General features: G+C 52.7%; 1 protein-coding gene across 2 annotated transcripts in view; it reads left to right on the top strand.

Annotated features, from left to right (window-relative positions):
- Positions 1 to 8614: 8614 nt before the first annotated feature.
- Positions 8615 to 24668, top strand: part of ACLY (ATP citrate lyase) — a 41506-nt gene continuing 25452 nt past the window's right edge. For both annotated transcript variants that reach the window (XM_080827370.1, XM_080827369.1), the window contains exons 1-11: positions 8615 to 8753; positions 12980 to 13161; positions 14278 to 14400; positions 16130 to 16192; positions 16636 to 16826; positions 17310 to 17389; positions 19275 to 19405; positions 20214 to 20332; positions 21197 to 21333; positions 22083 to 22144; positions 23374 to 23491. In XM_080827370.1, coding sequence (XP_080683496.1) covers positions 13003 to 13161; positions 14278 to 14400; positions 16130 to 16192; positions 16636 to 16826; positions 17310 to 17389; positions 19275 to 19405; positions 20214 to 20332; positions 21197 to 21333; positions 22083 to 22144; positions 23374 to 23491 — 1183 coding nt within the window. In that variant the 5' untranslated portion in view covers positions 8615 to 8753; positions 12980 to 13002. The remainder of the gene's footprint in view (positions 8754 to 12979; positions 13162 to 14277; positions 14401 to 16129; positions 16193 to 16635; positions 16827 to 17309; positions 17390 to 19274; positions 19406 to 20213; positions 20333 to 21196; positions 21334 to 22082; positions 22145 to 23373; positions 23492 to 24668) is intronic.

The raw sequence follows: 24668 nt of genomic DNA, 5'->3' as shown, positions 1-24668 counted from the left end.
GGTGGCCGGATTCGGTGACGCTGAAGCAGAAAAAGGGAGGAAAAGAAGCCGGAGAATCTCCGTCGCCTTGTGGAAGCCTCGTCTCTTAGCAACCGGGAAGCGTAGAGTTGCTTCCGGCCCCTCCCCTCGCTCCCCAACTCCCCCCGGGCGGGAGGCCGCAGTACATCCGCCGCCAGCGTGCGCATGCGCCGGCCCAGCAGGGCGTGGGCGAGGGCGTGATGTGCGCGTGGCGATTGACTGCCTAGAGGCTGCACTGGGCGGTGTTTGGTCTTGCGTGCTCTAATGATTTTGTCCCGAGAGTCGTGTCTGGTGTCCAGAATTTATAGCCAGTAAAGGTTGGAAGAGGATTGAGGGCAGAATTCCAAATAGGGATAAGGCCTACGTGGCAAGGGCATGTGCACCGTGTACGACCACATTCAGGATGTGAAGATTTGCAAAGGGTTTCATGAAGACAACCTTGGGTTCGACCTTAATTTAACACATTTACTGAGCACCTGCTAGTGGTAGGCTCTGATCAAGGCCTCTCCTGACATCTCTTTCTATTCCCTCACTCTCTTAGGCCAAAAAGGTAGGCTAGATTCTGCTAGGTTACTGCGAACTCCCTGCCTTTGCGACATTACTTTTAAAAAACATCGATTTCCAAGGCCAATGAGATGGTGACCTCCATTAAGGCAGGGACCCTGTCATAACCTTGTGTTTCCAGAATTCAACCGTCTGGCACATAGTAGGAGCTAAATAAATCATTGTTAAAGTTTAAATAGTGAAAAGCCGGTCTTAACTCCACACACGTACACACCAATGATTACATGTAAAGCTGGAGAAATCTGAGTAAGATCAGTGGATCGTATCAGCGTCTGTTTTCTGTTGTGTTCTTGTACTCGAGTTTTTCAGGATGTTACTATTAAGGGGAACCGGAGAAAGGGTACATGGGATCTTTTTGTTCTTTTTTAAGATTTTATTTATTAGAGAGAGCAAGCGAGAGAGGGGACACAAGCAGGGGGAGTGGGAGAGGGAGAAGCAGGCTTCCCGCCGAGCAGGGAGCCAAATGTGGGGCTCCATCCCAGGACCCCAGGATCACGACCTGAGCCCAAGGCAGCTGCTCAATGACTGAGCCACCAGGCGCCCCCTTTTTATTATTTCTTACAACTGACTATGAATGTATAATTCTTTCTTTTTTTTTTTTTAAGATTTTATTTATTTATTTGACAGACAGAGATCACAAGTAGGCAGAGAGGCAGGCAGAGAGAGAGAGGAGGAAGCAGGCTCCCTGCAGAGCAGAGAGCCCGATGCGGGGCTTGATCCCAGGACCCTGAGATCATGACCTGAGCGGAAGGCAGAGGCTTTAACCCACTGAACTACCCAGGTGCCCCTGTATAATTATTTCAAAATAAAAGTGTAATTAAGAAAAGAATGCTTTTAATGCCAAGATAAAAAAATAATAATAATATGGTTTCTTCCTTGGAAGAGTCTGGTCTAGTCAGGGAGGAAGATGCATAGACAATAATGACTTCCCAAAGTGATGTTGAGTTATTCGAAATTCTGTGTGCCTGTGAAGGAGATGAGAACAGATGAGTGAAAAATTCAGTCAGGAGCTGTGCTGGATTAGAGACAGATTTATAGAAGAGGTCACATTTGAGCCGAGGGTGAGTAGGAATGGTGCCCAAGAGACCTAAGTAGGGAAGGAGGTAAACAAAGGCTAGTGGTGTGTAAGGAGCTGCAGCCATACGCACTGGAGTGAAACTCATCCTGTTCTATGTTATTAAGACGGGCACATGGGTGAGTTGAACACATTGCTGAAGTGACCAGCAGTTAATTGGAAAATCCTCCTCCTGCGAAGAGGAAATCAATAGGTTTAATTCAATCTCAATTTTAAAAAAAGTTTTTAAATAATTGACAATCTGAGGGGCACCTGGGTGGCTCAGTGGGATGAGTGTCTGCCTTCAGCTCAGGTCATGATCCATTGAGCCCCGCATAAGGCTCCCTGCTTGGTGGGGAGCCTGCTTCTCCCCCTTGTTCTGTCCCTACCCTCCACTCATGTTCTCTCTCTTGCTCTGCTCTCTTCCTCTCAAATAAGTAAAACTTTTTAAACCTTAAAATAATATTTGTTTTAAAAAGTTTAAAAATATACAATTCTATAAATACATACTTAATCAACCAAAAGCAAAACAGTGCCTCCTAGGAATATGGAAGTAGGGCAGGGAGGGATAGAATACAAAGGAGTACAAGAGGATTTGGGTGGTGGGGGGGTGAAGGATATATGCATTACCTTGACTGTAGCAATGTTTTCACGATGTATACCTGTGTTAAAACTCATCCAGTTGTACACATTAAATGTGTACAGTTTATTGTACATCAATTAAGCACCAGTATAGCTGTTACCAAAAAAAAAAAAGCACAGTTAGGGGGCATCAGGGCAGTCAGTTAAGCTCTTGACTTGATTTCAGCTCAGGTCATGATCTCGGGGTTGTGACATCGAGCCTGTGTAGGCTCTGCCCTCAGCAGGGAGTTTGCTTGAGATTCTCTCCCTCTGCCTCTGCACCTGTTTGTTCTCTCTTACTCTCTCTCTCAAAAATAAATAAATAAATATAGTTACATAGCAATAATACTGTGTGTTTTTTTGATGGATTACAGAGCTCTTTGTGATCTTGACAGAACCCTGATGATGGATGGAGCCACACACTATTTTCCTGGTTTCTTAGATGAAACAATGAGGCTGAGAGACAGGTGGCAGGGCTTTCCCAAAACCGCATCACTGGGAAATAGGTGAACCGGGCTGGGGCCCAGGCCTAGGTTGGATCGGTTAGGGTAAAAGCCCTGGGATTTGTTCCCAACCTGTTCCAGCCATTTATTAGCTGGGTTCCTTACATTACCTCTTTATATCTCCCTTTTTTTCTTTATATTTCCTTCTACTATGAAATATAACATAGGTGCAAGAACATATATGAAATTTACATGTACAGTTTATTAAATAACTATACAATGAACAGCCATGCAAACATCTCACAGGTAAGTCAAGAAACATTACCAACCCGGGGCTCCCTGTGAGACTCCTTCCCAACCACAATCTCATCCCTGCACTACCCCCTCTCCATGTAACCACCACCTTCCTGGTTACTGCCCTGGTCTGAGCCCCACTGGCTCCCTCCAGGATTACTGTAATATCTTTCTAATTCTCTTTGTTCTACCCTTGCCTCCTTCCTTCTCAGCACAGCAGTTAGAATATTCCTTTAAAGAGGCACCTGGCTGGCTGAGTGGGTAGAGTATGTGACTCTTGATCTTGGGGTCATGAGTCTAAGCCCCCTGTTGGGTGTAGAGCTTACTTAAAAAAAAAAAAAAAAGAAAGAAAGAAAGAAAAAAAGGGCACCTGGGTGGCTCAGGGGTTGAGCCTCTGCCTTGTGCTCAGGTCGTGGTCTCGGGGTGCTGGGATCAAGCCTGAATCGGTCTCTCTGCTCGGCGGGGAGCCTGCTTCTCCCTCTCTCTCTGCCTGCCTCTCTGCCTACTTGTGATCTGTCAAATAAATAAATAAAACCTTAAAAACAAAACAAACAAACAAACAAAAAACAACTGCAACCTCTTTGTCCTTGTTTACTGCTGTTTCCCGGATAAAATGAGAGCTAAGCAAGGCTGAATATCTTTGCTTGTCCGATTCATTGTTGCTCCCGTGCCTACAACAGGACACATTTCAGGTGTTCAGTCAAGATGGATTGAATGAAAGAACTGAATTCAGTTTTTTTGTAATAACCATTTCCTTGCTTTTCTTGGTAGTTTTCCCACCTATGTATCCATTCCAAATAGTTAGAACTTAGGGGGCATCACAGTGGCTCAGTCATTAAGCATCTGCCTTCAGCTCAGGTCCTGATCCCAGGGACCTGGGATCGAGCTTCGTGTCGGGCTCCCTGCTCAGTGAGGAGTCTGCTTCTCCCTCTCCCACTCCCCCTGCTTGTGTTCCCTCTCTCATCATCTCTGTCAAATAAATAAATACAATCATTAAAAAAATAATAGAATTTAGGTTTATTTGTTTTAACTCAATGTAAATTGAATCATACTGCATATGTACCTTCTATGTTCTATTTTCTTTTGCTCAACATTACGTTTTTGGGATTCATTCAAGTTGTTTGTGGCTGCAATTCATTCATTTTTCCCTGCTGTTAAGTTTTTCCTTGTGTGAATGATATCACAACCTATCCGACCATTCAGCCTTTGAAGGAAGTCTGGGCTCTGCCCGGTTTTTGGACAATCTCCCAGGCATTTCCAGGCACACATGTGTATGAGACTCTCCTGGGTATACCTAGGAGTGGGGCTGCAAGTTCTTCGTGTATGTGTCTCTTCAGTTTTATGAGATAATCCCAGATGGTTTCCAAAGTGACGCATCCATCTGCCCTCCCTAGGTCTGCCCATCTGCAACCTGGTCTTCCCTTTGGGCCTCTGTGTCGCCTGTATTACCTTTGTAAAATAAGGATTGGACAAAGGGATTTCTGAGGTCTCTTTTGAGTCTGATGTTCTGTGATTCTGTGATCAGGGAGGCCTAACTAAGCAGCACCACATCCTTGAGGCAGCGCTTAAGTTCCAGGGAGAGAGGCAAGTGCAACTCATGCATGGGAGGAGGCCTTCAAGCCCCCACGGTTGAGACACAGTCCTAGACTCTAAAGACTGGGGTCAAGGTAGGGACTCTGGCCCTCATGGAGGCTGGCAATTCTCATCCGTACCACAACTTCTGCTTCCGCCTGCCCTTCCAAGAATTTCTAAACACAGAACATGGCAAAGAGACACAAGAGCAAAAGTAATAAATTCGTTCAGAGATGAAGTTAACAGTGTCAAGTCAGGGGCGCCTGGGTGGCTCAGTGGATTGGGGCCTCTGCCTTCGGCTCGGGTCATGATCTCAGGGTCCTGGGATCGAGCCCTGCATCGGCGAGCTCTGCTCAGCGGGGAGCCTGCTTCCTCCTCTCTCTGCCTGTCTCTCTGCCTACTTGTGATCTCTGTCTGTCAAATAAATGAATAAAAATCTTTACCAAGAAAAACAAAGAAACAAACAAACAAAAAAAAACAGTGTCAAGTCAAAGACAAGGGTAAGTGATGTGTTTTTGGGAGGAGCTGCAGGTTCGGTCTGGACAGGAAATGACATACTGTCTTCCTAAGGGAAGGCATTTTGAAAGAAGAAGAGAGGAGGGAATTTTCCCAGGAACACACCTGATGAGGATGAAGCAGTGGCAATTTTTAAAAAATTTTTCTTTATTTTATTTGAGAAAGAGAGAATGCAAGAGAGAGAGAGGAGCAGGGGGAAGAGGGAGAAGCAGACACCCTGCTGAACAGGGAGCCCAATGCGGGGCTTGATCCCAGGACCCCAAGATCATGACCCAAGCTGAAGGCAGGTGCTTAACTGACTGAGCCACCCACATGCCCCAATGGCAATTAAAAAAAAAAAAGATTTTATTTATTTATTTTACAGACAGAGATCACAAGTAGGCAGAGAGTCAGGCAGAGACAGAGAGTGGGAAGCAGGCTCCCTGCTGAGCAGAGAGCCTGAGTGAGGAACTCGATCCCAGGACTCTGACCTGAGCAGAAGGCAGCAGCTTAACTCACTGAGACACCCAGGCACACACCCCCCCCCCCCCCCAGTGGCAATTTTTAAGACAGAGTGAGGGCAGAGCTGGGAGCAGACTCTGGGAAGAGGTCAGACAGGAGCTGCTTGAGCTGGCTGGAGAATGTTTCCTGTGCCCAGAAGCTGGCTCTAGCCACACCTCCCTGGGGAGTTTCCCCAGGACATGCTGGGGTCTTGGCCTTTGGTTCCAATTGGAGATTGGTTGGTGCTGGGCAAAAAGTGAAAGCTGCAAGACTGAGGAGCTGCCCAGTTCTTTACAGGGCAGGTCATGATGGGCCTCTGGTGTAAGCCCCTATGTCTGGTTGTTGCTGGGAGACATGTGGGTTTAGAACTGCACACACAGGTAGATGCTTATCCTGGCTGCACCTCTTCCTTCCTCTTCCATCCTCCTATAATTTCTTTCCTTCCTTTACATGTTCATTCCAGCATTTATTCAGACATATATACGGTGAGTGCTTAACGTGTGCCTACTCCCAGGATGTCAAAAGGAACAGGGCACAGTCCTGGGTTTTGAGGCGCTTCCAGCCAAGTGGGGGGAGAATCACTAGATCTGATTTTCTTTCCCTCCTCCTTACCTTCTAGGCGGTAATGGACAGGGTGAGACACCTGCCAAAGGGTCAGTCACTCACCTGCAAACCATGATGAAACTTGGCTCAAGGGATTGCCATGTGGAGTCTGCATTGGCACCCATACCTTTCACATAATAGGTGCTCAATGAATAGTAACTAAAGTGGATTAAATCTAGGAGGGAGGCAGTGGGTAGTCCAGTGCTATTGTGGTGGAATGCCTGTGGCCTGGGCACAGAGATTGTGCCTATATTCTCCTGTATCTGGTGACATGGACTTGTCTTCCAGCCCAATATAAAAGAGGAGGGAGGTGATTCAAATGGCAAACACAGGAGAGTTTAGAGCTTTTAAGTCATGAAGGTAAGAAAATGGGGCCCAGATTGATCATTTTGGAGCAGAAAAGTTTCTGTGGGAGTATGATGGGGTAATGAGACAGTTTTTCCTGGCGGAATTGAGAGCTGTTGGGGAAAGACCTAGGATGGAACCACTCAGAGAACTGAAAAATCCCAGTGCTTGGCTGGCTTGTGGAAACTCTGGTCCACACCTCTCCTCTCTCACTTCCTGGAAAGCTCCTTTCTTGTTGCCCCCATCCAGAACTACTCCCATCTAGGCCTGGCAACTCCTATATGGGGGACACAGTCTCTCAGCAAATATTTATTGAGTGTTTACTACATACCAGGCCCTATTCAAAGTGTTGGAGACACAGCAGTGAAGAAAACAAAGAGCTCGATCTTCAGGTACATATGCACATGTATAGCAGATGGACAAATTGTTAGAACTGGAATTGCCAGGGCAAAACCATGGGCTTTGAAAATTATTATCAATATTGGCAAATTGATGAACATTTTGTTACAGTTTATGTTCTACCTGGATGAGGCTTTCTGGATGAGTGTATCTTTCTGACCAGAAGGATCATTGCTACACAAGTGATTCCTCCTGACTACAACCTTCTTGCTAGCCTGCAAACATCTGGAGTTGCTGTCTCCCCAATGCCACAAATGGAGTACTTTTTTTTTGAGTACTCCTTCGTAGGAGATGTTTTCTTTATCTACTGAGAGGTGACCCTTCAAGATTTGTGCTTTTGGGGTAGATCCTTGATAGGGTTGGAGTTCAATCCATACAGGAATAGAAGACTCTCAAGGACTACTAGCAGAGAGGAGGTGAAGAGTTGTTCTTTCAAAAGGATGATTGGGAGGAAAGGGACCAGAAAGTGACATCATCAGGGATCATTTGGTTCAGGTATGGGCAGCAAATTTAGCTGCCCCACTCTTGACTACAACTGGATTGGGGGAAGGAGGGGTTCCTGAAGTTTTTGTCCACAAGAATGTCGCAACGTTGTTACAGCGTCAGTATGACCCCTTGCTTGGCAGGCGCACAGGCCTGGCGATTCTCTGCTCACACTGGGCTGACCCTTTCACCTGATCTGGCCACGGCTCCATTGGTTCTCCCTCCTGGAGCTAGGTAGCTGTTAGGGTCAAATAAGTGCTCAGGAGACCTACAGGACTGGGGTGAAAGCTCCAGAATGTCGGAGCGGTAAATATATGTCCTGGTTTCCAGGACTGCCTGATTTCAAATATTCTGCTCCCCTAGTTCACTGGCACCTGTCAGACCGGGTGTTCCAGTTTTTGGTTTGGAAAATAGCCTGTCTCACGGGCAGTGGAGAAAGGGGAGGTAACAGTTCATTCATTCCAGTGTGGAAGCTTGGGATGGGGGGATAAGGGGAAGCAGGAGACCCGCAGAGATGGCCCTGGCCCTGCGGGCCCTGTGCTAGTATCTCCCGTTCAGTTCTCAGCTCTGCGAGGTGAAGTGAGCGGGACGCAAAAACGGTGTGACAACCACCCACCAGCCCCACTCACTCCACTCCATTCCGGCCCTATCCCACTTTGGGAGGTCTGATCTGATCTCTCAAGTCTTGCCCCACCGGCTCAATGGAGAGGGCCCATGAGCAAATGCAAAAGCAGTCTGCCACAGCTACGTGAAAAGCCGGGCTAAACAACTGGGTTCAGTGTGGTCGATTTTAGGTAGCTGGGATACGGACATTAGTTTCTCCCAAAGGGAGAGAAGGCGGAGTCTCCAGGTCCCCAAAACTGTGCTACAGCCTGTTCCGCCAAACCCACCCCCCCCAACGCTACCCTCCGAGTGGCGGTCGGTCCAGCCCCTAAGTGATCAGGCCACCGCCCCTCGCCCCGTACTTTCTCCTCGCAGCGTAGCCCGGCCCATCTCCCCACACCGAGGCCCCGCCCCCATCCCCGCCCCAGTCCTGTGGACTCCGAAGAGGCGGTGCCCGCCAGCTGTCTGGAGGGACCCTCCAGATGGACTACAAGTCCCAGCAGCCCTTGAGTCCCGCCCCTGGGGGCGGAGCTATACCGGGCAGCGAATTGGGAGGAGCTCTGGCGCTCAGGCTAGGGAACGCGTGTGACCAATCGCGGGACCTCTCGTGCCGTGAGCCGATGGGGGCGGGGAGAAGTCCGTAGGGGCCAGGACAAAAGCCGGATCCCGGGCGTCTGCTTGAGGCTGGAGCGCTCCGGGCATTGGGCGCTGAGGCGGGGCCTGCGGAGGGAGCGCCGCGCACGGACTTTTGCAGAGAGGTTAGTAGCGGGCAGCTGCTTTCGCGGGAGGGACCCCACCTGCCCCAGGAGCTTCCCGCCTCCCTCCCCCAACCCGGAACCGGCTTCCCGGATGCCGGCTTGGTGCTCACGTGCCGTCGCTGCACCTGCTTAGAAGTTTTGGGGGTCTTCGCTTTAGGTTAGCCTTCGCTCGGAACCCCGGCCGGTGGCCGCGTGTCGACTACCCCACCCCCACTCTCCCGCATGCCAGTTTCTGGGAGTTTGCACTGGGTGTGCCGTCGTCCTAGCTTCTCTTCCCTCCGCCAAACTGCATTTACACTACCCAGGCGCCCCTTACCCCGACTGGGGCCGGTCCTCGAGCCTCTTCGGGCTTTCGCGGGCTCCCTCTTGTCCCCATCCGGGTCTCCCCACCGGATGCGGGGGACGGGAAGTAGAAAGAGTGGTGGCCACTCGCCCCACTCCTATCCGGGCACAGGCCCTTCCTCTATTTTTTTGTGGAGAGTCGACTGAGTCTCGCGCCGAGAAAGTGGAGGGAGCGAGCGGGGGGGCGCAGCCTTGGCGGGCCACGCGGGGCCGGGCTGCTCCAGGGTGCCCGAGGCCTGGCCTCGCCGCCAGGACCTGCCTGTGGGGCAGCGGCGCGGGAAGGACTCTCCTCGCTCTGGAGGTGCCGTCGCGCCCAGCGTCTAAGCGACAGATGGCCGTGGTGCCAGTCTCCCTCCCCACCTCAGGCGCTGACGCGGAGCCCGGCCGAGGCTGGATCCTGAAGGAGCCCGAGGATGCTGCCGCCGCCCTCCTGTAGGGTCTGGCAGAGGGCCAGACCCAGCGCCGTCTGCCCTCTTCAACCTTGGTAGATACTGTGCAATACCGAGGACTTCTGCCATTGGGTGGTCCCCTGAGGTCTGCCTGGCAGGAGGACTTTGGAGAGCCGGGAGGAGCAGTGCATGGTAGTTTGGCCAGGCAGCCCACTCCTTCCACTCTTCAACTTTGCTCTCTCAGCCACTGCAGGTCCTTGAATATCTGAAGTACTGGGTGAGGAAAAGCTGGTAGACCCCAGCTGCCCAGGGCTGGTGATTTTCATTTCTGAGCAACAGAATTTCTGTTCAACAGCGTGGGCCAGCGTGACGGGAAGAGCCTTTGGACATGGGGCAGCGGGTGTCTCTGCCTCCATTCTGACACTATGCTTGCTGCAGTAGGGGACCTTCACAGAGTTCTGCCTCTCCCCTTCACCCCAGGAATTGCTTGTCCTCTCAAAAACAAAACCCACACCAATGCTATGGAAGCTAATCTAGAAATGAGTGCTCTTTGTCTTTCCAGAGAGAGACCCTAAGTAGCATCCCCAGTGCTTCCTCTGCACTGGCTGTGTCCCAGCTGTGCGTTCCTGGGGCACAGGCTCCTTTCATTCAGCCTTGCTGTGGGTTGCTTCAGCCCTCAGTGGCTGCTGTGGAGGAACCCAATCCTGGGTCACTTACCTGTCTGCAGAAAAGACCCCATTCAGCTCATAAAGTCCTTCCCTCGGGGAGATAGAGTAAGAGAGAAAGAGAGAGTGTGTATTTGTGGTCACGTTCCTTGACATGATTACCCCCAAATGATTTACACTTCTACTTGTTATTAGATGACCATTCCTGGGGCCCCAAAGCATACCCCTAGGATCTTAGCTCTGTCCTAAAACCCCCTATCATCAGTTTGATAGCATATTCAGTTCCTGGGGAAGCAGCCTAAGACTTTGGTGGGGTGGATCCCCAGACCCAGATTGGTCTACACTTTTTTTTAACACTTAAGTCCCAGTGTCACTAGAGTAGATGCTCTTAACAGGTGGTCTGTGGTCACAATCATAAACACCTTAAAATGATATCCAGGGTCAGGTAGGGGCACATTTTTCTGGGCTTCAGGTGCTCAGGAGTCTGAGACCTCAAATGGATTAAGAGCCACTGCCCTAGAGAGACTTCTGAGACCCCTCTGTATATTTCATTTGCAAGTTTTCTCCACCCCGGCTACTCCCTGGGTTTGTGAGCCTTACCCTGCATTGGTGACTATGCAGAGGCCAGATTCTTTCCCCACTGTTACTCTATCGTAAATCCTGTCTTGGCCTTGAAAGGGTCCGCCCCATCTAAGCCAAAGTGCTCTGGTGGCATATCTGTTGTTTTGGTAAGCTGGCAAATCTGTTCTATCCTGTATCATCCCCGTGTTCTGTCTCCTTACCCCACCCCCCAAGACCCGGTAGAAATGAACTCTTGGGTCTGAGATTTGATCTGGGGCTCAATAAGTTGGAGATTTTTCAGCCCAGAACATCCCTTTTCTCATCCTTATCCTTTGCCTGCTTTGGAAAGTGCCAGATTTTGGGGGGGGGGGGGTTTGAGACATTGTTCTGGTAGTGTGTATCAGACTGCTCTCTGCTGGGGAGGCTTAGCTGAGGGGCTCCTTCGTCCTGGAGTTTGATGTGTTTGAACTGCTGAGGGTGGTCAGCAGCTGCCCTGAGTCTCCTTTCCCTGCCGATCTGCCCTGGGTTGCACTCTGTTTGGGAGGTGGGGGCAGGTGTACCCATCTGATTTCAGGACCAGTTTTTCTGGTCTGAAGTCAAGAAGGTTGGGAAATGGAGCTGGAGTGGGTGGGGGGTGGAGGACTGTGGGACACTGGGGCCAGCTGAGGCATCGCCTTTGGAAACTCATGTTGAGTTGGAACCGGAAGTCATCCCAGGGGAAGGCCAGAAAAGGGAACATTTCTTTTGAGCCCCTTCCCAGCTACCCCATTTTGGGCCAGACACCAGACTGAAAGCACCCATTGTGCTAAGCTAGAGACTAGCTGGGAGTCTGAGGGGGCCAGCCAAGCCAGGCTTAGAACCTGAAGCTCCAGCCTGGCCAGTTGGGAGAGAAGCAGAGTGTAGCCTCTGGAACTTTGGCCTTCCCCCGAGCTGGGGATGGAGACCAACCTTCCTGGGTGTATAAACGAGCCCAGTCTCTAACCCTGCCCTCCTTCATTTGAACTGGACTTTTCTTCCCCAGCAATTTCAGCAGCTTCAGTTCTGGATCTTCGTGGGAGAGATTGGAATGACTTTTCCTGATCTGGCCAAACTCTTAGCATGAATGATGGTTTGCTTTCCCTCCGCTTGCCTCTGTTCCTCTTCCCCACTTGCTTCTCTCTCTCTACCCAAGAGAGAATGGATGTGTCAGGGCACAGCAGTGGGAGTGGGGGAAGATAAAGAAATTGTCATCACAGACCCTTCTGTGAGGTGAAGGGGGACATGGCCTGGTCCTGGGAGAAGAACTCTCAGACTGAGGTGTGAGGTTGTCTGGGGACCAGGAATAAGAGGATTTGGGTTCAAGTCCTGCATCCCCCTGCTTATTAGTTTGACTTTTTGGGCAAGTTACCTGAATTCCTCTGAGCTTTTAGTCCTCATCTAAGAAATAGGTATATTTCTGTGTGCCTCACAGGAGTGTCTCCATGTGTGTGACAGAGGATGACTTCTGCCTTCTCTCCCAGCTCTGGCTCAGTTAGAAGTGACCAGTATAGGGCAGTCCCTAGAGAGGCCTGTGTTTTGCTTAGTGCTGAATGATTCAGTGGGGCGGGTGGGATGCACTGAAGGTCACTGTTCCCCTGCCCTGTGTCTGCTCTGAACTCAAGGCTGGGACTCTGGTGTCCTGGGAGAAATAAACTCTGAGATGACGCTTCCTCTTGGCTCCTCCGGGGCTTGATCCTGCCTGAGGTTAAGTAACTCACAGCCTGGCCCTCAGCCTGGTGAGAAGTATAAGTGTGTGAAGTGGGTGAGTCTGGGTGTGGGGTAGAGAAAACCTGTAGTGGGAGTAAAGGCATCATTGCATAATTCTGGCTGGGCGCCCCATAGGTCACAGAACCAAAGGGTGTGTTCCAGTGTCTGTGTGGGACCTCGGGTGGGACCAGTGCTCTGGTTTGGATCACACCACTGATATTCCTGTCTCCCCATCCAGCTGCCTTTTGTTCCAAGATAAATGTAAGCTGGTTTGCTGAGACAATAAGAGACAGGGTTGAGGCCAAGAGTCCCGGGGAAAGTGTCACCTTTGTCTTTCTCCATCATCTTCTCTCTCCCATCATTTCCCGATCCTCCTTTCTGGCCCTGAGAAGTGCTCATTGAGATCTCCCTTCCATCCCTCCTGCTGCGCCAGTCCTCATTCCCTCTCTTGAGGAGCACTGAGATCTGGTTTTATTGTCTGGGGGCCACTGGACATGGGTCTGTTTCCCCTGCCCCTTCCCACCAGCTCGTGTTCCCCCACCAGGTAGAGCAGGTCCCTCTGCAGCCATGTCAGCCAAGGCGATTTCGGAGCAGACTGGCAAAGAACTCCTTTACAAGTACATCTGCACCACCTCGGCCATCCAGAACCGGTTCAAGTATGCCCGGGTCACCCCTGACACAGACTGGGCCCGCCTGCTGCAAGACCACCCTTGGCTCCTCAGCCAGGTGAGCCCGCCCTCGCTGGACCCTTCTTCTGTGCCCGGGGTCAGAGGAAGAGGAAGGATGGGTTTGGTGGAGACGGCATAGCGGGTCACGTGATGGCAGACTGCCCACATTGTTGGGCAGCATGCTGTGGGCCGAGCAGGGTTTCATGTTCTGCTGTGGGCCCCACATGTCAAGGTGCCCTGGGAGAGCACAGGGGCTTGGAGCTAGAAAAACTGGAGTCCAGGTCAAAGCTCTCTGTTGATAAACCATGTGGCCCGGAGCAAGTCATTTTACCTTTCTTGAGTGTCCAGTTCCGTGTCTGTCAGATGGGTGGAACACTCACCCTGTGAGCTGTCAGGATCAGCAGTAATGTCTGGAAAGCGTTCAGTGTGCCAGCCGGCACTTGGTCGATGGTCAGGAAAAGTAGGTGTGTGCCCCACTCCCTGAGGTGGACACAGCAGGAGTGTCACAGGTCTACGAGGAAGCGTGCCATGGGCTCTGTGTAGAGTGGCCAGCGGCCTTGGGCAGCCAGCGTGGAGTCCAGCCTCCTCTGTCCGGCTCCCTGCAGGGCCACTGTTGGGAAGGGGAGACTTCCCGGGCTGGACCCAGAGAGCAGGACCAGGACCCATGGCGGCTTCTGGGGGTGTGTGTTCCGTCCCATCGCCTCAGGAGGTGGTGTCTCCCCTGGCTGGCAGTGTGTGAGCGGTGCTTAGGGGCTACTTGCTGGCCTTATCAGCAGGATCAAGCACCGGGATGGGACTGACCATATCTCTAAGGTCCTTTGTCACCCCAGGGCTATCCCTCTGCTCCTCCTTTTGGAGCACAGGTGCTGGTCCATATTCTGAGGACTTCATGGTTCAGTGAAGCTAAGATAGCATATAGGGAGGTTAGGGAATCACTCATTCAGCTGGTACTCTGTGCCAGGCCCCATCCTGGGCACGGATGGCTCTAGATCCCTGGCTGTCAAAAGAAAGGTGTAGGCTGGGATGGGGGAGGGAAGCTTCCAGGAGTTGACCTGAAGAATGGATAAGGGGATTGGAAGCCATGCAGGCTGTCCTGTGCTTTGGGACCCCGAACTATAGCCTTTGACTCTCCTCTTTCTTTCCTTGCTCTAAGTACAAACCCCTCTTGTTCCAGAGCTTGGTGGTCAAGCCAGACCAGCTGATCAAACGGCGTGGAAAGCTAGGCCTTGTGGGAGTCAACCTCACTCTGGAAGGCGTTAAGTCCTGGCTGAAACCACGGCTGGGACAGGAGACCACCGTGAGTGCATGGGGACAGGCCGGGGTGGAGGCAATGTGCTAATGGAAGCAGATCTGGTCACCTCCAGATCAGGAGGGTGCGTGGATCACCCTGTACCCAGCCACCCTGCAGCGTGGGGAGGGCGAGGGTCCCCCAGGGCTGACTTGAGCAGGAGGGCCAGGCCTGCTGATCGCTTCCAGCTCTGCCATCGGTGAATGGCAAGATGGGCTGCAGAAGTCACCCCAGCACAGTTCCTGGACAGGTGGAAAAGGTCTGTTTCTTAAAGGCAAACATGGAGATGGGTCTCTGAGACCCTTTCTGGGAACTCTGTTCTTTTCAGTTTCCAGAAAGGGCTCAGCAGCTCGTGACGTGTATATCTAAGAGGGTGGGTAAGAAGAAGTTCAAGAAAGGAGAGGCAGACTCATTTAGGCAGAGACGTTATGGGGCCAAGAGCCTCGGATGAGGCTGTGAATACTGAAGGGTAAATTCGGTTCTTGGCTTCTCCCAGCTTGGTGGTTAATGTCAGCTCTGGAGATGAGAGCTAAAGGGAGAGATGGTTTGGGAAGAGCTAGGAGAGGCTCAGGGATAAAATTGCAGTTCTCCTTCTTGCTATTACAAGGGGCTGGGGAACAGGAAAGGGGGAGGGGGCTGAGGTGTCCCCGAGACCGGGGAGGGTGTGCTGTCCCGTCTTGGGTGACTGTGACCAGGGGTGTGCTGTCCTCTCCCTTGGCAGTCCCGGAAGTAGGATGGGGATGGTGGTGGAGCCAGCTTCCTCTCTCTCTGGGCTTTCTGAAATCAGCTCTTCGTGGTAATTTCCCAGTTTCTGGCTCCTGGAGTAAAGAGGGCTTTTGAAAGTCACCTGTGGACCTGGGGATGGAGGGATCTTGACTGGCCTTTGTGCTTGCAGGCCTGTGGGGAGAGGACCGCAGGGTTCGGGGGCTGAGTGGTACCCCCATGGCGGTCCTTATGCTCCCTTCTCCTCGGCTGGCTGTTGGGAGGGGGATGTCAGTGCCGGCAGGAGCGGGTCATTACCTCTGACGGATCACTGTCTGGTCCCTGACTCAGCAGTGACGCATGCGGGCAGGCGGGGGCTTCGGGACACACTGGGATGAGGGCTGTCTCGCCTCAGCTGCCGCCAGGAACACACTCAAACTGATTAGCTCTGCAGGCCTGTTGTCCTCAGCCAGGAAAGTGTGCGTGAAGTTTCCCCCGTCAAGCTCTCACTCCCCTCCACCCACCCGCCCCGCCCCGCCCCCACCACCGCCTCCTGCTCCCATCCCTGCTCATTCCTTGGGCCTGGACTTCCGTCCTTGGTCTGGGTCTCTCTGCTTGAGCTCTGGGATGGAGAGCCTTGATTGGTCTGGGCTCTTTAATTTGTGCGACTGATGGCAGGAGGGAGAGGACTCCTGATGTCTGTGCTTCAGGACTGGGGCAGCGTTGTCAGCCCGCTCGTTTTGTCACCCTCGAGAGGAGGCAGAACAAGAAGGTGTGAGGTCAATACACTTCCAGGTGTGGCCGCCACAAGGGCAGTGGGCGGAAGAAGGGGATCTCGTGGAGACTGCTGTAGCTTAGGGGTCTGAACACATTGCCCTTGGTTTCTGGAAAAATCTCTCTGTCAGATGTTGTGGCCATAGTACTTGGGCCCCACCTCCGACGGGATGGTCGGGTGGAGGGAGCAGAGGGCAGCTGTCCTGCTCTGGGGAGCAAGGCCTGCTGTCCACCTAGACTTCAGCTTCCTCAATCCCCACAGGTGGGCAAGGCCAGAGGCTTCCTCAAGAATTTTCTGATCGAGCCCTTCGTTCCCCACAGTCAGGTATGTGTGAGGTAGCTCTAAGCTGGGTCCTCTCCCTCCCTTTGTGTTTGTCGACCCTAAAATGCGAAAGGAAGAAATCAAGCTGCTGGAGAAAAATCAAAGGGACCACAGTCTCTGAAGTTGTACCTAGGGTCTGAGGGCACCATGGAGCAGGGAGTCCAGAGACAGAGCAGGGAGGAGTGGGGGCTGGTCACAGAGGGGACTGCTCAGTGCTGGGATGAGAAGGACTTGAAGGCAGGCACCCTCGCCCAGCTCAGGTCCCCGTGCCTGAGGCTGGACTGTCAGCTAGCTAGGCAGTGGCCTCTTCTCTCCCCTTCCTCCGAGGGGAAGATGGTGCACAGGTCTCCTGGGTGAGTGCTCTAGGGTTTTAGAAATGAGACCGCAGAGGTTGGACTCGCCAGTTCAGTGCTCCTCAACCGCATGGTGCTGCCTCCCCCTTCAAGGCAGAGGAGTTCTACGTCTGCATCTATGCTACCCGAGAAGGGGACTACGTCCTGTTCCACCATGAAGGTGGGGTGGATGTGGGCGACGTGGATGCCAAAGCCCAGAAAATGCTCGTCGGTGTGGACAAGAAACTGAATCCTGAGGATGTCAAGAAACACCTGTTGGTCCATGCTCCTGGAGACAAGAAAGAGTTGAGTGAGAGGGAGGGCTGGCAGGGGGCGGCAAGGGGGCGGTAGCGGCTGACAGCTCTGGGCACAGAGCAGGGAAGGCAAGGCCGGCTTCCCTGTGTGGGCGTCCACCCTGGCTCACCCCAGCCTCTGGGTGGGAGGGTAGGCGCAGTCCTTCCCTGTCCCGAGGATGGTGTTAGGGGCTGATGGGAGGCTGGCTCAGACTGAAACACGCTGTCTGTGTCCGTCACCTCGCTGCCCCTGTCTGTCTGGCGCCGCCGCCTCCAGCTTCATGCCTGACAGCTCCTTTGCGCCTCAGCGGCTGAAGAGTGATGTCCAGAGAGCAGGGTTCACTGAGGAAAGAGAGAGGTTGGCAGGGCCAGTATGGGGAAGTGGAGCTGTCCGTGGCAGTGAGAGATTGCTGTGGGGAGGGAGTGTTGGGGGGCTGCTGAGCCCGCTCCCTGGCTCCCTGAGGACTGACCAGCCCTCTCTCCCTCCTCCATTAGGATTCTGGCCAGTTTTATCTCCGGCCTCTTCAATTTCTATGAGGATTTGTACTTCACCTACCTCGAGATCAACCCCCTTGGTAACTAGCTGTGTTGGGGGAGGGAGGGTGCTGAGCAAGAGGCAGTCATTACAGGGTCACAGTGCCTGTGGTAACCCTGGCCTTGACCTTTGGAACATCAGACCGCCCCCCGCCTCACCCCCACTTGTAGAGGGCACTATAGACCGGTGTATATTTGCGGAGGGATGTCTGGGCTCATGGAGTGCATGTTTCTGAGCTCTCAGAAAACAGTGGTTATCCCTCTTCTAAACCAATCCCAGCTTTCTTCAATTTTAATTTTTTCTGTGATGGGGAAGTCCTGATTTTGACCTGGCTCTCTGCTGTGGTTATTCCTGCCAGTGGGTTAAGCCGAGCTACCAGGATTCGGGCTGTCTCTGCACTGACCTGACCACTCAGGCCCTTCTGTCCCCTCAGTGCCCCTGGAGCAGCTCCCAGGGGTGGGTCCGTCACTGATCCCCAAGGCTGGGAAGACATTAGTCCCAGTCTCTGGGCTGTGAGGGAGGAAGGTGGTATGAGCTGGCTCTGGCCAGGGCTGCTCAGGGCAAAGTCCGATTCTAGATTCCAGCTGGGGATACAGCCCCTAGAAGGAACCAGATGGCTCTGTGCTAACTTCATTAGCTAAATGGCCCTGGGGTAAAGGGAGGGTGCGTGTCCAGTTAGTCAGCAGTAAATGAATCCTGGCTGGGGGCCCAGTGCACCCCGTGGCTCCTCACTCACCCAGACACTTTAAGGCTTCCCATAGCCAACCCCAGGACACGGATATGTCCACCCCTGGGAAGGGGGGGGAGTCTCCCAACAGCAGCCTGTACCTTAATACTTTTCATTTTAAGGGCAAGGCTGTGGAAGGGTGAATGGTTAGGTTGAAGGCATGGAATGCAGCATTTAAGAAAAAGTTGAAAAATTGCCATGGTGAGATCATCCAGTAGTGGCAGCCAGCAAGGAGACAGGGGCATGGCTGCATGACGCCATGCCTTTCTTTGATGCGCAGGGAAGGCTGGGCCTTAACTTAGATCGCTGGATGACAATCCAGAGTGCTCAGAATCACGAGATTCCAGGTCGATGCCATACTTCTAAGAAAGAATGGATAGGACGTGCGTCTGGAATCCGTGGTCCCCGTGCAGAGAAAGAGTTCGAGACAGAATTTGACGATTTCATAGAATGTCTGCTTTGGCAGAAAACGATGGAACATCTAGGTGATGTCAGGAGGCAGCGGGATAAACTAATAAAGGAAGGAAAGTATGTGCCTCCACCTCCCCACGTGGGATCCTAGACCCCGAGCAGAGCTGCTGCTGACGGCTGGAGGCTGATTTCCTTGTTCTCTCTTCTCCCCAGGAAAGTTCAGTTACTAAAAACCTCTTTGTGAAAGTGTCTAAAAATAAAGGATAGCTCTATCCTGTTAAAAAAAACAAATTGCCAAGGCACAGGGGCGCCTAGGTGGCTCGGTTAGTTGAGTCCAACTCCAGATTTCTGCGCAGGTCGTGATCTCATAGGTCATGGGATTGGGGGGTGGAGCTCAGCACTCAGCAGGGAGTCTGCTTCTTTCCTTCTCCTTCTGCCCCTCCCCCAACTTGCACACGACCCCCCCCAATAAATAAATACATACATATGTATATACATAAATAAATAGTTTTTAAAAATTGTCATGGCAACTAAAACAGACTTCCCTGTCACTTTACCTATAGGTCAGAGCGGAGGGGGGTGGTCTTAAATTATTTATTTTTCTTTTAATGGGGTAAAAGTTGTGTGGAAGGGCCATCTGGTTTTTTTGTGGAGCTGGGTAGTTGCTGGGTCTGGGTGGGACCCCAGAGTGGGTGGTTGGTGTGTGGAGAAGCCTGTGGAGGGGTTTGGAGATCGGTGGTTGCCTCCACCCAGGGCCTGCCTCTGATTGCCTCTGCTTTTCTCACAGTTGTGACCAAAGATGGCGTCTATGTCCTTGACTTGGCGGCTAAGATAGATGCTACAGCCGACTACATCTGTAAAGTGAAGTGGGGTGATCTAGAGTTCCCTCCTCCCTTCGGGCGGGAGGCTTACCCAGAGGTAAGGCTGCTGTGGGGAGGAGGTGGAGGGTGGGGAGGCCCTGGGAGAAGGTGACTGGTCTCAGGGGAACATCGGGCACCACCACCACCACCACCACCACCACCACCACCACCCCTGCCGCCATGGGCTATATATTTGGCAGGAAAAGAAGGTTGAGAACCATTTAATTTTCTTAAAACCCCAAAGGAGGTGGGGGTGGGAGTCAGCCAAGCCTCTGAATCCTGGCCAGAAATCCTTTTAGACTTCTCTCTCAATCAACCTCCCTGGGCTCTTAACTTGATTTGTCGATAATTCCAAGTGGCTCTTGCTAATCCTGCCGGAGGAAGGTAGTTCTCTTGGCCACTTGCTGAGAATTTTAATTGCTCTTTCCCACCACCCCATCCTCTCAAGAGGTCCTCAGCAGGATCAGGCCTATGAGTCATAACCCAGGCCAGGGGAAGAGGCTGGGCTGGGAGAAGGGATGGGGCCTGTGATGAGCCAGGCAGGCAGACGTTGGGTGTGGGGGGCCATGATAGTAGCAGGGTGACCTAGTGAGGCTTGGGACTTGGGCAGAGGGCCAGGGACTTGAGGTCAGAGACAAAGGAGTTGGGAAGTTTGTCCCCAGGCTGTGGCTGCGGACATGCGTGATTTCAGTACTGGAGGATGTCCTCATGTTTCATCCCAGGCACTTAGGATCCTGCACAACTCCTTTCCTTGACTCTGTTAAGGCTTCAGGACCTCTTTATGTATCTCCAGGGAAAGGGGCAGGGTCCTGGGACCCAGTGAAGGGGGTACCCCCAGGACCCACCTGTTGCTCTCTGGTCCCTAGGAGGCTTACATTGCAGACCTGGATGCCAAAAGTGGAGCGAGCCTGAAGCTGACCTTGCTGAACCCCAAGGGAAGGATCTGGACCATGGTGGCTGGAGGCGGTGCCTCAGTCGTGTACAGGTGACAGAGGGGCTGCTGCAGGGGGTGGCAGCCGGGTCTGCCCAGAGTCCACGTGTGCATAGTCTGGATCAAATTTCCTCCCCTCCGAGTAGGGGTTGGGAATCTTCATTTTCTCCTCTTGGTGCAGAACAGAGGCTCTGGTGAAAGCCTGTCCTCTATGCTGTCTTCTGCAGCTTTCTTGTTTGCTTCCGAATGAGGTCACTTTTATTAGTTTTAATCTTTATAGTTAACGATACATGCTTCAAGCAGAGGTGTAGTAAATACAGAGAAGAACCTGAAGGTAAACCTTGCCTGGCTGTTTCCGAACCCCTCCTTCCTTCCTTCTGGCTGTTTTAATGCCTGTGTATGTCTTCATACTTTGACACTTTATAGGAATATTAGGCTCATATTCTATACTCTTTGCAATAATTGGTGGTTTTTTGTTTAAAGCACAGTAGGGATCTGCTCGTTCCCAGGCAAGAAGCTGCTGCGTTCCCTTCTGTGCCTGACTCGGCCCTCCTCTGGCTGCAACCATTTCACTCCTCCACTGGGCAGCCAGGCAGGGACTCCTGGCAGGGATTCCTGGAGTGCATGGTTTTTCTTTGTGTCTGGAAGTGCCCCTTGTTCCCTTGACTTCCCAGTGTCAATCCCAAGGCCCACGATGGCCTGGGGCTAGCAGAGCTTACTGCCAGGGAGAGCCCAAGGCAGTGCAGTTCACTTTCAGGTGTGACTATGGTGGACCATGGAGGGTCTGAGGCCCAAAGGGTCAGTCCTGTAGGCTGACTCTAGGGCTCTGGGGGCACCTGCTGTCCTCCTCGGCACCAGGCTGCCCCCCTCTGCCACTGGAGTCAGAGCCAGCATTGACTTCTTGTATCTCCCTGGCAGTGATACCATCTGTGACTTAGGGGGTGTCAACGAACTGGCAAACTATGGGGAGTACTCGGGTGCCCCCAGCGAGCAGCAGACCTATGACTATGCCAAGACGATCCTCTCCCTCATGACCCGGGAGAAGCACCCAGATGGTGAGACACACACGCTCCTTCCCCAGGATGGCCCCTTGTGCTGCAGTGGGAACAGCTTTGGGCGAGGACACACTGAGGTGGTGGTGCTGGTCCTTTGTGGCCTGGGGTTAGTCACTTAGCTTCTGGACCTCTCTTTCTCCAACTCTGCAATGGGCAGTGTGGCCTCTGTTGGAAGGGGAGCTCCGGGGAGGCAAGGAAGTGGTGTGTACAGAGAGCCCTACGAGCAGGTGCAAGGGTGGGTGTAGCAGTGTGCTCTTACTGCTGTAAGCTCAGATCTTAGTGGCCCGCTTTTTTTTTTTACATTTGTTGTTGGGTTTTTGTTTGTTTGTTTTAGTGGCCCACTTCTATGTTTACTGTCTGGGCTGTGGGATTCCCAGCTTCCCTTTACCACCTGTCCAGTGTTTGGGGATTAAGTCTACCAGTTCCCCTTCCCTTGAGCCAGAAGAGATTCCCACTGGGGTTATCCACAGACCAAACTGAGTTTCTGAGTGCCAGCCAGGAACAATGTAGAGGTTTGGTGGGTTTTCATTAACCACCTGCTTGGTGGTGCAGGTGATGGGAAGCCTAGTTGGTTAAGACTGAACAGATGTCAGGGGAGGCCAGACTGCTCCCCGCCCCACCCAGCCCCTGTACTGATACCTCTTAACGCTTGGGGGACCTTTGCTTAGAGAGGAGAGAATACCCCCAATTGGATTTCTGGTAAGACGTTCAAGTCTGCCTTTCTAATGACCCTTCTCCTCCAAACACAGGCAAGATCCTCATCATCGGAGGCAGCATCGCAAACTTCACCAATGTGGCTGCCACGTTCAAGGTAACCAGTCATGGGGGGCTGTGCAGTTTCTGGGAATGTGGGTTTGGGGGAAGCCAAGAAGGGAGGTTTCTGTAAGCCAGGTTTGAGGCAGAAACTAGGTACCATGATGTACCCAGTTCAGTAGGGGCTCTTGTCCCAGGGTCCCTTGTTGGGGATACTGAAGACACTGGGATAGATTCGGGTCTTCTCCAAAAGGTCGGAATGAGGAAAATAGTACGATGATCTGGGGCCCTTGTTCTTCCAGCCAGGGCCTGTTAGCCCAGGTCCCTGCGCACAGGTCAGGGGCATCGGCACACAGTTCAGAGTGTGACCACTGGTCAGGAAGGACGACAGCACTAACAGGGCTCGAGAGTCTCGTCCCCTTCTGAGCAGCCACCTCAGGAGGCCAAGTCTTGCTCCGTACCGTCCAGTGCTCAGTGAGGCTCTTCAGAAGAGCATGTCCCACTTGGTAGTTGCGTGTAAGTTTTGAGAGTAATGAATAAACAAATGTCAGCCTTGAAAGTGATCCCTGGAGAAGCGGGGGACCAGGCCTCATCAGTCTTGCCTAAAACAGGGTCTCCTTAATTGTTCCTGATCAGCAGACAGATGGGAAGCAGGTGAACCTTCACAGCTTTGTGCTGACTTCCGCACAACTGTGTAGTCCAGTGGAGGTCATGGTAGGTAGGGTGCTCGGGTCTGGGGCTGGACCAGGTTTATAGCTTCAGGTGCAGTGCCTTGGGTGACAGATGTCACATCCTGGACCCTGTAAACTTGCCTCCTGTCTGGGGAGACAGAACTGCGTACACACCCGTTCTCTCAGATTGTTTCCAAGGTAGCTACTCATTACGAGTTCCCCAAAATTGCTGGAGGAAGTTTTAGTAGGAGTTGGATGTTTAAGTGGATCGTGGCCTGATAGCTCGGAGAACTCTTGCCTAGGACCCTGGCCTCGATTTCCCCCCAGACTGCAGTAAGTGACAAGGCTGACAGAGCCAGCATCCCCGCGCGTTGAGGGGTGTGACTCCCAGGTACCTCAGCAACAGCTCGCATGCCCACAAGTCCTGGGCCTTCTGGTTGCTCATGGGTGGTCTAGTCCACATGTGTGAAATTCTTGCCTGCTGGGGCCTGCCTTGCTTCTTCGCCAGAAGCAGCCCTCATGGCGTACACCCTGGTATGTTTATCAGGGTTATAAATAATTGACTTAGGACTGCCTGATTTTTAGTCATGTGTCTGTCGGCCCTTCATGCTTCCAGGGCATCGTGAGAGCAATTCGAGATTACCAGGGCCCCCTGAAGGAGCATGAGGTCACCATCTTTGTCCGAAGAGGTGGCCCCAACTATCAGGAGGGCTTGCGGGTGATGGGAGAAGTCGGTAAGATGGGGGGACCTTTTCTCTGCCTCCTTGGGCTTCCTGGAAGCGGGTTGGTCCTCAGACACTTGCTCACGCAACCCCCTTTCTGGATGGGCAGCTTGCTTCAGCATCTACTCTCTCTGCCCCTGCAGTCAGAACCCCGGCCCTGAACTTCGCAAAGCATTGCCCTTCAGCTGTGTAGCAAATATTTGTGGAACACCTGCCCTGTGACAGCAGGCCCTTGTGCTGCTGAGAACAGGGACTGTCATGTCAGGTAGCACGAGGTGCTGGGAAAGCAAATAAAACCGAAGGGAAGGATAGCGTGTGTGGGAGGGGACAGGGCCGGTTTTAATAGGGTGATCAGCAAATGCTTCACCGAGAAGTTGATATTTGAGCAGTGAGCTAGAGGAGAGGAGGGAGCAGCTCGGTGGTGGCTGTGGTGGGAAAGGCAAGTTCCAAGGCCCTGAATGGGAGCGTGCTGCTCTGTGGGACCAGCGGTCAGGGAGCAAAGGCAGGGTGTTGGCAGGCAAGGCAGAGAGGCGGCAGGGGCCATGTGGAACTGGTCCAGGCACTGGGAGCACTTGGCCATGTCCCTGGGCTGGCAGCCTGTGGAAGACTTTGTGGTTGGAAGGGTTGTTTGGCTGCCTGGGGGATAGCAGGTTCAGAGGCAGGAGGGTCAGGGGGGAGAGGAGAGGAAGGACAGGTAACTAGTAGGATGGGGAGCATTGTCCCTCGTTGAGATGAGGTGCAAGAGGGTGGTGGCATCTGTTTTGGTTTCCTTTCTTCTGCATTTTTTGGTTCTCTGGCAGGTTCATGAGACCTTTCCAGAAGCTGGGGGACCTCCTCTCAGTCTGGACTAAGATTGTGTCTCCCTAAGTTGAACTCACTGAGCCTGAGACACGTGAACTTGGTCACCAGCAGCTTTGGTCTTTAGTGCAGCCTCCTTTGCTCAGAGCAGTTATGTGTGGGGCAGGGGTTCACTCGAGGTGTCAAGAGAGGGGACAGGATGCTCTTGCTCAGGACGCATGCCGTGCCCTTTGACCAGAAGGGCGAAAGCTTTCCATCCTCCCGTGTTCCCAAATCTGGTGGATGTGGCAAACGGAGTCCACCTACGTCACTCAAAGGGGTGCCCGTCCTCACTTTCACCTACAGCTCAGTTTCTGCCACGGGGACAGCCCTTGGGGACAGCACAGTGAAT

Source organism: Martes martes (assembly GCF_963455335.1).
Source record: "Martes martes genome assembly, chromosome: 16".
Taxonomy (NCBI): domain Eukaryota; kingdom Metazoa; phylum Chordata; class Mammalia; order Carnivora; family Mustelidae; genus Martes; species Martes martes.
Note: the sequence above shows the minus strand (reverse complement) of the source record. Positions and strands in the feature narration are given on the sequence as shown.